Below are 14,840 nucleotides of genomic sequence, written 5' to 3'. Positions count from 1 at the left end.
CGCTACAGCACCGAGGCTGCAAGAACCCTGACTCTCTCCACACACACACCCTCCATTTCCTTCGCCTCACGCCGGCAGGCGAATGACTTGCCCTTACTTGTCATGGCGACCGTCCAGGAGCCTCGCGGGGGCTGATGGGATTGGGGTTTTCCCCTCCCATGTGCTCGGACTGGCGCTAAAAGTTTTGAGCGCCTCAAAAGTCCGGGGCCACCGTCCGGGAAGCAGGTAGCCGCTGGGCTGCGGGGGCACCTGGCGTCCGTGGCCGGAGCGTGCCGCCCGGGGCCGTGACACGCTCTCCTGAGGACTGGGTAAGGCCTTGACTGGGACTGATGCGTCCCCTCTAAGGGATTTGGCTCTGGGCACCTTGCATTTTCATCTAGGGGCGCAGCTGGGGGTGGGGCAGTGGGGGTGGACGGGGGCTCGGTGGGAGCGAGAGGCCGGCTGGCGGGAGGAACAGAGGAGTGCCGCGTCGGGAGGCCTGGGTGCGAACGCTGGGCAGGGGAGTGGGGCTTTCGGGGGGACCTGAGCCAGCCCCAGGTTTACTTCGCCCCCGAAATAACATGCACTAAGCCTTGGGGGCTGAGGTTTCCACATCGCGAGACTCGGACCTCTAGGCCCGAGATGGTAAGGTCCAGGGCAGCGGAGGGAAACCTCGGGCTCCGTTCCGAAGAGAGCGCTCGGGTCTCGGGACTTCCGGACCTTTGTCTCCCCGAAGTGGTCATCGCAGCCGGCCGCCGGCTCCGCCGGATGGAGAAACTCCGATCAAAGCCGGGCGGCCGTGGGACGCGCCGAGCAGAGGGTTTGCTCAAGGCAGCCGGGGAGACCGTCCCGGCCTGAGAGGCTCGGCAGCCCTGTTATTGTTTGGCTCCACATTTACATTTCTGCCACTTGCAGGAGCATTTCCGGTTTCTTTTTTGCGGAGCGGCTCACGGTTCCCCCTATGCGGGGGGTGGGGGGAGAGAGAAACTAGTGTCTTTCAGGCTGATTTCTGTTCCTTGCGGGAGAGGTGTCTATCATTTCCCACCTTTTCTGCCCTCTGGATGACTTGGCTCCTGCTTTTGCTAAGAAGGGAGGATTTGTTTTGATGCACACCTCCGTCCCTCCCCCCGCCTCTGAATGGTGCGCTCCACCCTGCCCCCCTCGCAGCCTAGGTGGACGCTACCATTCTGTGGGACGGGGGGGGAGGCGAACACGTTACAGATGGCAAAACCAAGTATTTTCGGAAATGGGTCCGCTGGGGAATCGAATTCTGGAAGTGTGCAATGACAGGCCATTCGTCTGTGTAGGGGAAACAGCTTCTCTAGTATCCGGTTTTGGGCTAAGCCATACCAATTCCAAACGCAGTCCGGACGTCGTAAAAGCGGAAGGGGCGGGCCGGCGGGGTCCTGCCCGCGGGCGGCGGCGGGGCCGGCGGGGTCCGTGTGCCCTGCTGCTGCACCGCGCGGGGCGTGGCGGTGCCCCGGTGTGTCCCAGGCCCTGGGCACCGTGGCCCGATGTGCCTGTCGCTTTTCTAAACTGTCCTTCGCGGAAGCTTAAGTGCTTCTCTTCCCCTCGGCGCCTGGCGTAATTTCAGCCTGTGAGATGAACGGGAGATAGGCAAGGCAAGGTGGAAATGGCCTTGCGGGAGGCGGCGGATGGCGTCTCCCCGGGAACCGGCCCTGGTGGGCTCCGCGGGGCGGGCTGTCAGACCCCCGCCATCGTTTGAATGTGAAAAGATCTTTTCAGGGCACAAAAGACGGAATATCCACTTGATTTGCCTTTGCAGTGCACTAATGTGGGTAAATATAAACTTTTGTGCGCGGAAAGACAGCTTTTTGAAGCTATTCTCAAAGCGGCGGTTTCTCTAACCACCTAGATACAGACCAAAGACGCAGCTTCTCCCTGGTCATCCGTGCTTGTTCTGTTTCGGTCCTTTTTTTTTTTTTTTTTTTTTTGGCTTGTTGGAGAATTTCATTTATTTGCAAGGGAGCTCTTCCATCTGCTGGTTCACTCTGCAAATGTCGGCAACAGCCCAGGCTGGGCCAGGGGGAAGCCAGGAAGCCAGGTACTCTGTCCTTGTCTCCCATGGGGGTGGTTGGGGCCCAGGCAGTCGGAGCATTAATCTGCCGCCTTTCCAGGCACAGTAGCAGGAAGTTGGATCCGAAGCAGAGCAGCCAGGACTCAGACCTGCAGGCCCGTGTGGGATGCAAACCCGTGGTTTCACCAGCTTTGCCCAAACAGCCCTGTATGTGTGTGTGAAGTGATACCTACCCATGTTGTCACATATGTCTGTACTTGTCCTTTTTATTCAGCTTTCCTAGAACCCTGCAGATAACAAAATCCGAGTGCTGGGATACTTTTAATGGATAGTGCTTGCATATAACTTGGGTACACTCTCCATATAGTTACAGTCTCTCGGGGATACTTGCAGTTCCCAATTCATTGTGAATACCATGTAAATTGTTGCTTCACCGTGTTGCTCAGGGAATAATGACAAGATAAAGGGTTCCCAACCACCACACATCTGCCTACCTGGTATACTTGGTCAACAATGCAACATTGTTTTGTTTGTTTTTAAAATTTTATTTGTTTGACAGGTAGAGTTACAAACAGTGAAAGAGACAGAGAGAAAGGTCTTCCTTCCATTGGTTCACCCCCCAATGGCCGTTGCAGCCGTCGCACCGGACTGATCCGAAGGCAGGAGCCAGGTGCTTATCCTGGTCTCCCATGAGGTGCAGGGCCCAAGCACTTGGGCCATCCTCCACTGCACTCCCTGGCCACAGCAGAGAGCTGGCCTGGAAGAGGGGCAACTGGGACAGAATCCGGCGCCCCAACCGGGACTAGAACCCGGGTGCCGGCGCCGCAAGGTGGAGGATTAGTCTAGTGAGCCACAGTGCTCACTTTTGCTTTTTTCAATACAGTACATGCAAAAGTATAATAAGTTTTAGCAAATTAAATCTGGCAATGTATAAAAATGATTTATGCCTTCTGACCAAGTGGGGCTTATCCCAGGATTGCAATGTTGGTTTAACATTCAAAAATTAATCCAGGTAATTTACTGCATTAACAGATTGAAGGATAAGAAATCTTATGGTCATTTCAACAACTGCAGGGAAAACAATTGCCAATATTCAATGGCTGCTCATGATTTCAAAGAAACTTCCTAGCAAATTGGAGAAAAGAAGTTTAGTCTGCTAAGAGGACATCCAGACATATTAAAGGGAAGGAGTAAAACTCTTACAGCCGGTTTGATTGTGTACATTAAAAATCCTAACTTGGGCCGGCATTGTGGCATAGCAGGTAAAGCCTGCAACACCAGCATCCCATATGGGCACTGGTTCAAGTCCCAGCCACTCCACTTCCAATCCAGCTCCCTGCTAATGGCCTGGAAAAGGCAGCAGAAGATTCTGTCTCTCGCAAGTGCTCAGGCCCCTTCCACCCACATGGGAGACCCGGATGAGGCTCCTGGCCCTGGCTCCTCTGTTGAGATTAACAAGCTGGTTCCAAAACGAAAAAGTAGTGTGAAGTTGGGAGTCTAACACTGTCTTGATTTCAAGGTAACGTTGAGGCTGTGGTAAGACGTAAGAACGAATGAACATGTTGCAGTCAGAAAAACAAATAAATGTGGCCAAATGACTTTCTTCAAAAGTGCCCAAGCAAATCTAGGGAGAAAGCGAAATCAACAAAAGGTGGTGGAACAACTTGAAGGGAAAAATGACCCCTGACCCCTGCTTCACACCCGCAACACACAATAATCAGTTTGAGATGGGAGTAGACTGAAACCTTTAAAGAGAAGGAGACGTAGCAGGCTGAATGGTGATTGTTGGCAAAGCTGGGTGATGCGTACACGTAACGCTGTTTGTTGTTTCTGTTTTTTCTAATATCTGTTTATTTATTTATTTGAAAGGCGGAGTGACTGAGATCTTCTCTCCGCTGGTTCGCTCCCCAAATGGCCACAACAGTTGGGGCTGGGCCAGGTCGAAGCCCTGAACTCCATCCGGGTCTCCCACTTGTGTGGCAGAGGCCCAAGTACTTGGGCCATCATCTGCTGCCTTCCCAGCCGTCTTAGCAGGGAGCTGGATCAGACACAGAGCAGCCGGGCTTCACACCAACCCTCTGATAGGGGATGCTGCTACGGGAAGCAGCGGCTTAACTCACTGTGCCACAAGACCAGTCCCTCTGTGTTTTAACTTCACCTGGGTGGTTCACCTGCCTGGGTAACCCCCTGTTCATTTCCCTTTGTTAATAAAGCTGCGGTGCTCTGGCTTTCACTCCTAGCCCTGTGAACATGTTGCATGTCCCTGCTGTGCGGCCGTAGGTTTTAGGAACTTGTATTCTTGATCGGCACTCACACTTTTACATCCATACATTCCTAAGCAATAAATGGTTCTGTGTCTTTTTAATTTGTGTAAACTGTTTGCTTCCATGACTGTTTTGCATTTTCCTGCAAATTGTGTATACACGTCTTAACCACCTGCTCCCTGCCCACGGATTCCCGTTTCTTGTCACTTGCCAGTCAAGTAGCTCTCATCCAGAAAAGCTTTTATTTCAGACTCGGGGAAACCGTAGGAGCATAATTATTTAGCCCTTGATTGTGCTTTCAGACAGTCCAGTTAGAGCTCTAGTTCTGTCACTTGGGAGCTTTAGGAGCCTGGTAAGCGACTTTAATTCCTTTAACTCTCATTTCCCACATCTGTCATACCTGCTTTGCTGATTTTTGAGAGGATTAAATGAGATTGCGGTGGAAAGCAGTGCCTTGTCAGCCACTAGGACCTCTGAGTGCGACCATTGTCACAGGGCTGGGCCTGTCCCTCCCAGGGGCCTGCGTTGCCCTGCGCTAACCATCTCGAAGGTGCCCTTCCACCTGACACATGTGTTCCGGGGGCCCTGGCGCCGGTGTGTGCTCTGATCTGTTAGTGGTACCTGCCTGCCCAGCAGGGAAACGCTGACCGTGTTGCTGCTGAGAGGCAGGGGATGTCCCAAAGGGACACCTCTGTCGGGCTGCTCCCTCCCCGGGGGACTGTGACCTCAGAGCAGTCCCGTTCCCTGACAGAGGTCAATGTGCACTCCTAAGGTGGGGAGAGGCCACAGTGCTGCCCTAACTCCTGGTCACAGAGTTCCCCTGAGAGCAAACAGAACAGTTCCATGAGCAGCCAGCGTTTGCTGAGCACTTACCACGTGCCAGGCAGTTTTCTCGGCTGTCTGTATTTCCAGCAGTAAATAAGTAAGACCCGGGGGACACTGAGGCTGACCTCAGTAGTCCCCAAGGCAGCCCCACTGTGAGATGGTGAGGTTAGGGTGCAGGTCTACCCGCTGCCTCCACGGCCCATGGCCTGCTATGGCTGCCTGTGTTTCCCAGCCCCTAGGTGATTTACACCGAAGATGCAAAGAAGGGTAACCTTCAATTCTTAGAACTTAGGAGCCAAAATTTCATTTTTTTTTTTAAAGGATTGATTTATTTATTTGAAAGGCAGAGTTGCAGAGAGACAGAGAGAGAGATCTTCCATCCACAGGTTCACGCCCCAAGTTGCCACAATGGCTAAAGCTGGGCCAGTCCAGAGCCAGGAGCTTCTTCTGGGTCTCCCACACGGCAGCAGGGGCCCATGGACTTGGGCCATCTGCTGCTTTCCCAGGCCTAGTGAGAGCTGGGTCAGGAGTGGAGCACCAGGACTTGAACCAGCGCCCATATGGGATGCCGGCACTGCAAGTGGTGGCATTACCCACTATACCGCAGCACCGGCCCCCCAAAAAAGAGTCATCTTTTTAAGATGGGTAAAGTTAAGAACAGTGCAATGTCAGACCCAGGGTTTTGTCTTTGTTTTTTAAGGTTTGTTTGTTTATTTGAAAGGCAGAGTTACAGAGAAAGAATCTTCCATCCACTAGTTCTCTCCCCAAATTTATTTGGCTGCAGCAGCTGAGGCTGGGCCAGGCTGAAGCCAGGAGCCTAGAACTCCACCCAGGTCTCCCACGAGTGGCAGGGGCCCAAGTACCTGTGCCATCTTCTGCTGCTTTCCCAAGCTGGATTGAAGCCAGGAGCCTAGAACTCCACCCCGGTCTCCCACGAGTGGCAGGGGCCCAAGTACCTGTGCCATCTTCTGCTGCTTTCCCAAGCTGGATTGAAAGTAGAGCTGCTGGGGCCTGAACCGGCTCTCCGGTATGGGCTGCCCGTGTCACAGTGACAGCCTAACCAGCTGTGCCATAACACACGGCCCGAAGCTTTTGACTTCTGAGCCCCTTCCCATAAGTTTCTTCTTTTAATAATGGATGTTTGAATCCTCCTTTTTAATAAAAGGTCATTCACTTGCCTGTGTGCCTGAAGGCAGGCTGCTTGACCCCTCAGGGAGCTCTTCACCTGTCAAACGGCAGGTGTAGTTATCAGAACAAATCAGATAAGCCATGTGAAAGGATTTTGCAAACTCTTAAGCACATAAGCAAGCAAGCCCTCTATCTACATAAGGGTGGAAGTCAGGTGAAGGCAGATTAGAACGCCCTGCCCTTAAGGAAGCTGCTTGGTAGGGAGGCTCGGCCAGTGCAAGGTACAGGTGCTGCGTGTGTTTCTTAAAGCTAATGGCAAAGACTGCATCAAGAAAAGCTCAGAGAAGCAGTTGGGAAGCTGGTCGGGGGGAGTGAGATGACAGCACATGGTGTCGTGCAAGACCTGGCCGGCTGACCGCCTTGCTCCCTTACCCACTCGCCACCATTCACAACCAGAGCAGAGCGATTTGCTGTTAAAACACAGGGAGCCCGCCCAGGTGCATGGCGCTGCACTAAGGGCATGGTGAACGGGGTAGAGCTCCTCCCTGCAGGGAGCAAGTTTCTATCTTACTAGAGGCCACAGGGAACCAGCAAGCAAAAACTCAGAGTGTACTTACCGTGAGGGTTAAGACAGGTGGCTGGCCGGCTAGGGAAGGGGGGTGTGCCTGGTGGAGGAGCCACCCATCAATGTTGAATAGGGAAGCCAGGATAGAGCCCTGGGAACCAGAGGGAGTGGTTGGGAGGAGGAGATGGAGAGGGAGGGTGGGGCCGGCTCACCGAGACTCCTGGGGCAGGAGGTAGGGGACTCAGGAGCCAGGAGCCCTGAGGGCTGAGGGAGGGAGAGGTGAAACAGATTTGTGATAAGAGGTGAGCATTTGTCAGAGCGGTGAAGACACTGCTTAGGATTCCGGCTTCCGCTCTCGGAGCGCCTGGGTTCAAGTCCTGGCTCTGCGCCCCATCCCAGCCTCCTGCAAATCCACAGCCTGGGAGACAGCAGGTAGGGATGGTGCAAGTACTGGGCTCCTGGCTCCTGGCAAAAGCCAGGCCCAGCACCGGGCTGTGGTAGGCCCTTGGAGGGTGAACCAGAAGGTGGGTGTGCTCTCCCTGATTGTCTCTCTCTTTCTCTGCCATTCACATACTAAAGATTTGAGAGACCTGTGAGCTGTGTGGCAGCACTAGGACGCTGTGCGCAGGAGGTGACCTCCCTGTGGAGGGGGTGGCCCCAGAGCGCAGGGCGGAGGCACCTGCCTTCAGTGCCAGGGAGGCTGGAGGTCTCGGCCCGGCGGCCTTCTCAGCCTGGTGAGGGCTAGGACAGGGGCAGCCTGGCTGGTGGTAAAAGACAGAAAGAGAGAAGGGAGGAGGAGCCCCTTCCCTGAGCCGTGGCTCCCACCTGGCGGCTCCAGATGGGCCACGTCTCCCTTTGCCCTCACAGCGACCCAGCCGCCGCCATGGAGGAGTCGCAGTCGGATCTCAGCCTCGAGCCTCCCCTGAGTCAGGAGACGTTTTCAGACCTGTGGAAACTGTGAGTGGCTCTCCGGAAGAGTGGGCTCCCTGCCTGGCGCACGCCCCCCCCCCCCGCCCCGCCCCCCACAGAAGCCAGCACTAACTTTCTGCTCTTGTCTTTCAGGCTTCCTGAGAACAACCTGCTGGTAAGGCCTGGGAGTAGGCGGGGATGGGGGGGGCGAGGGGCCTGGGATCCCGGCCCTCTTGACTCCTGGCTGGTCCATCCACAGACCACCTCGCTGAACCCTCCCGTGGATGATCTGCTGTCTGCAGAAGACGTTGCAAACTGGCTCAACGAAGACCCAGAAGAAGGGCTCCGAGTACCAGCAGCTCCTGCGCCAGAGGCCCCCGCCCCAGCTGCCCCTGCGCTGGCGGCCCCTGCACCAGCCACCTCCTGGCCCCTGTCATCCTCTGTCCCTTCCCAAAAGACCTACCATGGCAACTACGGTTTCCGGCTGGGCTTCCTGCACTCTGGGACGGCCAAGTCTGTCACCTGCACGGTCAGTGTCCCTGTGGGGCTGGTTCCTGGGTGACCGTCCAGTGCGCGCCACAATCCATGCCCTACCCCCCATCCCCAGCCCCCAGAACTTTGGGGTTCCTCTTCAGCCTTTGGTGTCTTATCAGCCTTACTGCATTTTGCCCCCTTAGTCTGACCTTTGACCTCTGTCCCAAAGCTGAGTTTTCCACTTGACCCTATATGAAAATCCATCCCATCATACTTGATTTCTCTCACGGGGGAGCCACTCCATGTGTTTCTTAGCCTTTGAAAATGAGCTTGCGAGGTGTAGACCCCCAATGAGGCTGCGGTCTCTGGCTCCCTCCCACACAGCGCTCCGTTTCTAGTAGTTGACTTGACCCCCCCATTCACTTGTCTCCTGACCTTGAACTCTGGCCTTCCGTCTCTACAGTACTCCCCCTGCCTCAACAAGCTGTTCTGCCAGCTAGCAAAGACCTGCCCTGTGCAGCTGTGGGTCGACTCGACGCCCCCGCCTGGCACCCGCGTCCGGGCCATGGCCATCTACAAGAAGTCTCAGCACATGACGGAAGTTGTCAGACGCTGCCCCCACCACGAGCGCTGCTCCGACAGCGATGGTGAGCGGGCAGGGGCTGGGAGACTGGGCAGCCGGCCAGCTGGGTCCCCAGGTCTCTAATTCCTCCCTGATCTCGTAGGTCTGGCCCCCCCTCAGCATCTCATCCGGGTGGAGGGAAATCTCCGTGCGGAGTATTTGGATGACAGAAACACCTTCCGACACAGCGTGGTGGTGCCCTACGAGCCGCCCGAGGTCTGGTTTGGCGGCTGGGGCCTCGGTGGGGAGGGGCTGGAGGTGGGTGTCACAGACGTTGGGTGCAAGAGGGCTTTCTCCATCTCCCCACCATCCTTGAGGTGTGTGAACAGGTGGGTCTTCCCCATAGTGGGCGACTCAAGTTCGCAGGGCTGGCCGGCCTCATCTGGGCCCTCTGTTCTGCAGGTTGGCTCTGACTGTACCACCATCCACTATAATTACATGTGTAACAGCTCCTGCATGGGGGGCATGAACCGGCGGCCCATCCTCACCATCATCACACTGGAAGACTCCAGGTAGGGACAGGAGCCGCCTGCTGCCCTCCCCGCCTCTGCCTGGCTGCTGTCCCCTCGGCCCTACTCTGTCTCACCCATCATGCGAACTGCCCCCTGCTGTTCTCTGTCGATTTTCCTTCCTCCGGCTCTGAGACCTCTCCCAGGGTGCTGGGCACTTGGAGCTCACCCTCTAGATGGACGGGGTGGTTGGGCATCAGAACAGGGCTGATGGGGCCCGCTGCTCTCTCCTTGCTCCACGCAGTGGGAACCTGCTGGGACGGAACAGCTTTGAGGTGCGAGTGTGTGCCTGTCCTGGGAGGGACCGCCGCACGGAGGAAGAAAATTTCCGCAAGAAAGGGGAGCCCTGCCCCGAACTGCCCCCTGGGAGCTCTAAGCGAGGTGAGTGGACAGGACAGGAGGAGGCACAGAAGGCCAGGGAGGTGCAGTTCCATCCCATAATCACCGTTTTCTCATCCTCCCCAGCACTGCCGACCACCACCACCGACTCCTCTCCCCAGACAAAGAAGAAGCCGCTGGATGGAGAATATTTCATCCTTAAGGTATCACGTCTAAGACAGGCAGATGCGCAGTCTCTTGTGTAGACCAAGTGGGATTGGGTAAGGGAAGAAAAGATGGACACGGAGGGACTACCCGATTATGGCCACTTCCTGTGCCCATTCTTTGCTTTGTTGGCAGCCCTGACTCCCGAAACACTGTTGGGTTAAGTTCCTAGTCAGGTGCTCAAAATGCAGTTTCCATTCTGGCTGCTTTGCCTGTAGTTAGGGCCCAGAGACAGGACACACAGGACACAGGACAGGACACACTGTAGCACATTAAAGTTGCCCCTGCACTTCCGATGGGGTCACATCCTGATAAGCCTACTGAGTCGGTCATTAAGTCAGAGGCATTGAATACACCTGACCTACCAGACACCACCGCCTAGCAGCGCTGGGGCAGAGCAGTTGTTTGTCCTGGGGCCTGCTTGGAGCCACTTTGGAAGGATGGTTCCTGCTGGATGCCTGTGGCCTGTATGCCTTCGTTCAGACGATCCAAGTCAGGGACCATCTGTAATCATTTTAAAGGACCACCTTTCAAAGAGAAAATTGTTCAAGAGAGCAGGAAAATGGATGTGGCTTTGGCCGGTGATCCTCCACCCCGTTCTCCCCTGCTGCAGATCCGCGGGCGTGAACGCTTCGAGATGTTCCGAGAGCTGAACGAGGCCCTGGAGCTCAAGGATGCCCAGGCCGAGAAGGAGCCCGGGGGGAGCAGGGCTCACTCCAGGTGAGTGCTGGGCCCTCTTCTACCCCTGCTCCGGTGGCTGATAAAATGGGGGTGGGACAATGAAGAGAGTGACAGCACAATAGTGCTCCACCATCAATAGTGCTCCACCATCGGAACTTAAATTCCCCTTCTCCCAGCCTTAGGTGGAGGGGAGAGGCCCCAGGCACTGTCACTCATGTGATATCTCTCCCTCTCATCTCCTGTCTCCCCTACAGCTACCTGAAGGCCAAGAAGGGGCAGTCTACCTCCCGCCATAAAAAACCAATGTTCAAGAGAGAGGGGCCCGACTCAGACTGACGTCCTCGCCCTCTGGCCCCCGTTGACAACCCCCACGCCCTCCTACCCTGGCATTTTGGGACTCAGGTGCTTGAACCCCACTTGGTAGAGGTGTGCCTCAGAACTCCCAGGAATTCTTCCACTTGCTTGGCCTGCACTGGTGGTATTGGGGGGGAGGTGGTGGGAGCTAGGACGGGCCAGCCTTAGCTTTTAAAATTTTGACTGTGAGGAATGTTTGGGGAAATTAAAGAAAAAAAAAAAGGCTCTGAGAAGCAGCCCTAGGCCGGGTGGGAAGCCCAGCCCTCCCGCTGTGCTGACCAGGGACACGGCCACGACTTCATGAAATGCTGATCATGCCTACCTCACGGGGTCTGCTGTGAGGATTAATGAAATGCTGTGTGACTGGCCTGGAAAGCACCCTTTATTATAGGGTGGCTGGGACGTGGCCCCCTCATGGGTGCTGGTTCCCTACCCTTCTGCCGGCTGGGTTGATAGCTTCACTGGTTGGGCAGCTGGTCTGCGCTGGTGCAGCCAAATCCTGCCCAGCCTCTTAGTGACAATGGCCCCATCCCACGCCTGGAGGATTCCATCGTGTACCATCTGTGTCTACCAAGACCTGTTTCACTTTCCCCCCAATGCTCAGGGTCAATTTCTTTTGCACCTTGCATTTGTCACCCCCAGTCCACTTCCCTTTTTATATCCCCTTTTTATATCGGTTTCTTATTTTGCAATAAAACTTGACTACCATCCTGTGTCTCAGAGGCAGGTGCCTGTGCGGGCTGCCGGGGCCACAGGTGCAGGGCCAAGTGAGGAGGTGAACTTGGGAGCCGGCCACCTGAGTCTCCAGAGAGTGTGAGCTGGAAGGGGTTGTGGGGGGGCCTGAGGCCCGAGTTCCAGGAGGGAAACAAAGGCTGGAGACTGGGTCAGCCTGCGGGCTGCATGACAACAAGGGAGGGGGTGACCATTCATAACTGGGAACCAACTGTCCCTCCTCCCCTCCCACCAGGGCTGGCACAAGGTTCCCTCCCGCCCCTGCTTCTAGGGTTGGGCTGCTGCCCCCTCGGCAGCCTCTCACCAAGGATTATGGGATTTAAATGTCTGATTTAGCAAGCCTGAGCCTCTGGGGTGGCCATCTGCTCCGCAGGGAAGGGCCAGGGTACCTGGGTTCCCAAGGGGACAGAGGGGTTGGGCGCTACTGAATGAAGTGGGAGACTTGCCAGCCGGGGTCCTAGGAAAGTAGGGGCAGCTAAGGTGAGGGTTGGGGCCTTCCCGGCATCCCCTCATCCTGGGCCTCGTGCCAGGTGGCTGGATGAATTGAAGCTTTAAACCCTGCCAGGAAAACCTTTCAAAGGGCTTCTTGGGGTAGGGAGGAGAGTCGGGGTTGGGGAGCTCGGGTACCCCTGCCCGCTCTGTTCTTCAGTGTGGCCAGCTCCCAGGGAGGGGGCAGGGCGGGCTCTCCCCACCACCCACTGCGGCCTGAGACGCTACTTGGCTGTCCTGCCTCCTCGGGGGTGGAGGGACTCCAAGGCCACCATCTTGCCAGGCCCATCAGCCAGGCCCAGAGCACCCGCACCCCTGAGCCCTCGCCTTGCCACGCAGGGTCCCTGCCTTCGAGACCACGTTTTTCTTTCCTAGCTTGGGAATGCCAGAGCCGACACTTAACTCGGCTCCCACCCTACCCGCTCCTGAAACTCCGTCTCCTCGCTCCTGTGGACAGGTCACCTCGAGAACCCCCCTTTTTCCCCCTCTTTTCCTTCTGGGAGCACAGTTGAGCCCAGGACACCGGGATTCACAGGTTGGTGATGTGCCGCATGCATGCGCTGTGCAATGCTCCTTGTAATCAGGTTCCAGCCTCACACAGTCACCACCCGGGCTGAGGGCAAGGACTCTGCAAAATCCAGGGGAGCAGAAACTACCGGTTCTGATGCACAGCCAGCGTCCGCGCGCCCTCAGCACTTCAGGCGGTGTCCCTGGCTCTGGCTGCACTGCCGCTCTTCCCTGGGAAGTAGATCCACTCTGCCTCCGCGGATCCCCTCCGGTGCAAGCTGATGGATCTGTGTGCCCTGAGAACCCTGAGGCCTGGGTGTTCAGGCCGGCTCTGCTATGAGCTGTTTGACCCTCAGTGAATCTTTAACCTCTCTGGTTCCACTTATTGGCTTCTGGTTTTTTTTGTTTGTTTGTTTTTTCTAAGATTGATTTAATTACTTGAAGGTCAGTAACACAGAGAAGGAGAGAGAGAGTCTTCCATCTACAGGTTCACTCCCCAGTTGGCTTTGGCTGTAATGGCCAGAGCTGATCTGATCTGAAACCAGGAGCCAGGAGCTTCTGGGTCTCCCACGTGGGTGCAGGGGCCCAAGGACTTGGGCCATCTTCCACTGCTTTCCCAGGCCATAGCAGAGAGCAAGTTGTATTCTGGGGTCCAGGCACTGTGGCTCAGCAGGTTAAGCTGCAGCCTGCAGCACCGGCATTAAGTCCCGGCTGCTCCACTTCTGATTCAGCTGCCTGTTAATGCATCTGGAAGATGGGCCGAGTCCCTGGGCCTCTGCACCCATGTGGGAGATGAAAAGAAGCTCCTGGCTCCTGGCCTGGGCCCGGCCTGGCCCTTGTCACTGTGGCCCGTGGGGAGAGATTCCATCTCTCCCTCTAACTCTGCCTTTCAAATAAATAAGTAGCAGAGTGTGGGGCAGTGTTTCCCTGATTCCAGCTTCCTGCCAGTTCAGAAACTGGGAAGCAGGTAGTTCAAGTGCTCGTGTCCCTGCCAACCATGTGGGAAACCTGGATTGAGTTTCTGGATCCTGGCTTCAGCCTGGCCCAGTCCTGACTGTTGCAGGCATCCGAGGGCGAACTGATGGCAGATGAGATTTCTCTGCCTGTGCCCTTCTCTATCTGCCTCGCAAATAAAAAGAATTAAAGAGCAAAAAGGGGAAAAATCTGGAATGCATCCCGACATCAGCGATACAAACTGAAATAGCGCAAAAAGGAAAATTTGAGTAAAAAGATAAACTTAAAAACAGGAGTTTTTTTTTTTTAAATTACTGAGATATGTTTTAAAAGAAAAACTGGAGCACTGGACTGAGGGAAAAAAGAATGATCAAAAAACAAAGAGTTTGGGGCTGGCACTGTGGGGTGGTGGATAAAGCCACTGCCTGCAATGCTGGCCTCCCATACAGGAGCCAGTTCAAGTTCCAGCTGTGCCACTTTTGATCCAGCTCCCTGATAATGTGCCTGGGAAAGCAGTGAGAAGCAGAGGATGCTCCCAGTGCTTCAGTCCCTGAACCCACATGGGAGACCCAGATGGAGTTCCTGGCTCCTGGCTTCCAATTGGCGCAGCTCCGGCCATTGTGACCAACAGGGGAGTGAACCAGCAGATGGAGGACCTCTCTGCCTTCCAAGTAAATAAGTCTTAAAGGAAAAAAGAAAAAAAAAGATTAAATATTTATGGGTCATAAGAAAAAAAGAATGAAATCCCAAATTAATTTATAATTATGCTGGCTTTGCTAATATTAACAAAGCCTGATGAATATATTAAAAAACAAATTAATAAATATAGATGCAAAATCTCTAAATAGAATACACTGGATTAAAAATATTATACCTCCAGGGCTGGCACTGTGGCTTAGCAGGTAAAACTGCTGCCTGCAGTGCCAGCTTCCCATATGGTCTCCAGTTTGAGTCCCAGCTGCTCCACTTCTGATCCAGCTCTCTGGGGTGGCCTGGGACAGCAGTGGAAGATGGCCCAAGTGCTTGGACCCCTGACCTGCATGGGAGACCTGGAAGAAGCTCCTGACTCCTGGCTTCAGATTGGTGCAGCTTTGGCTGTTGCTGCCACCTGAGGAGTAAGCCAGCAGATGGAAGACTCTCTGTCTCTGCCTCTCTGTAACTCTGCCTTTCAAATAAATAAATAATTGAAAAAAAAAAAAAATTATACCTCCTCTCCAAAATTTACAGGGGTACAGTTGGATAGAAGGGAAAACTTATGTCCTATAGC

General features: G+C 55.0%; 1 protein-coding gene across 2 annotated transcripts; it reads left to right on the top strand.

The window, feature by feature from the left end:
- Positions 1-209: 209 nt before the first annotated feature.
- TP53 (tumor protein p53) lies at positions 210-11,599 on the top strand. 2 transcript variants are annotated; one of them, NM_001082404.1, is given in 11 exon segments: positions 210-308; positions 7,667-7,756; positions 7,862-7,883; positions 7,968-8,237; positions 8,646-8,829; positions 8,908-9,020; positions 9,207-9,316; positions 9,558-9,694; positions 9,779-9,855; positions 10,470-10,576; positions 10,792-11,599. In NM_001082404.1, coding segments are annotated over 10 exon segments (1,176 nt in total). In that variant the 5' UTR covers positions 210-308; positions 7,667-7,682; the 3' UTR covers positions 10,874-11,599.
- Positions 11,600-14,840: the final 3,241 nt, after the last annotated feature.

Source organism: Oryctolagus cuniculus, chromosome 17 (genome assembly GCF_964237555.1).
Source record: "Oryctolagus cuniculus chromosome 17, mOryCun1.1, whole genome shotgun sequence".
NCBI classification, from domain to species: domain Eukaryota; kingdom Metazoa; phylum Chordata; class Mammalia; order Lagomorpha; family Leporidae; genus Oryctolagus; species Oryctolagus cuniculus.
This window is presented reverse-complemented; position numbering and strand designations above follow the sequence as displayed.

Bases quoted from the DNA above. Each gene is read 5' to 3' on its own strand.
- TP53 (XM_008270660.4), top strand. From the start codon at position 1,998: ATGTCGGCAACAGCCCAGGCTGGGCCAGGGGGAAGCCAGGAAGCCAG. The intron at 9,317-9,557 runs GTAGGGACAGGA...TGCTCCACGCAG, and splicing joins ATCACACTGGAAGACTCCAG to TGGGAACCTGCTGGGACGGA. The intron at 9,695-9,778 runs GTGAGTGGACAG...CATCCTCCCCAG, and splicing joins CCCTGGGAGCTCTAAGCGAG to CACTGCCGACCACCACCACC.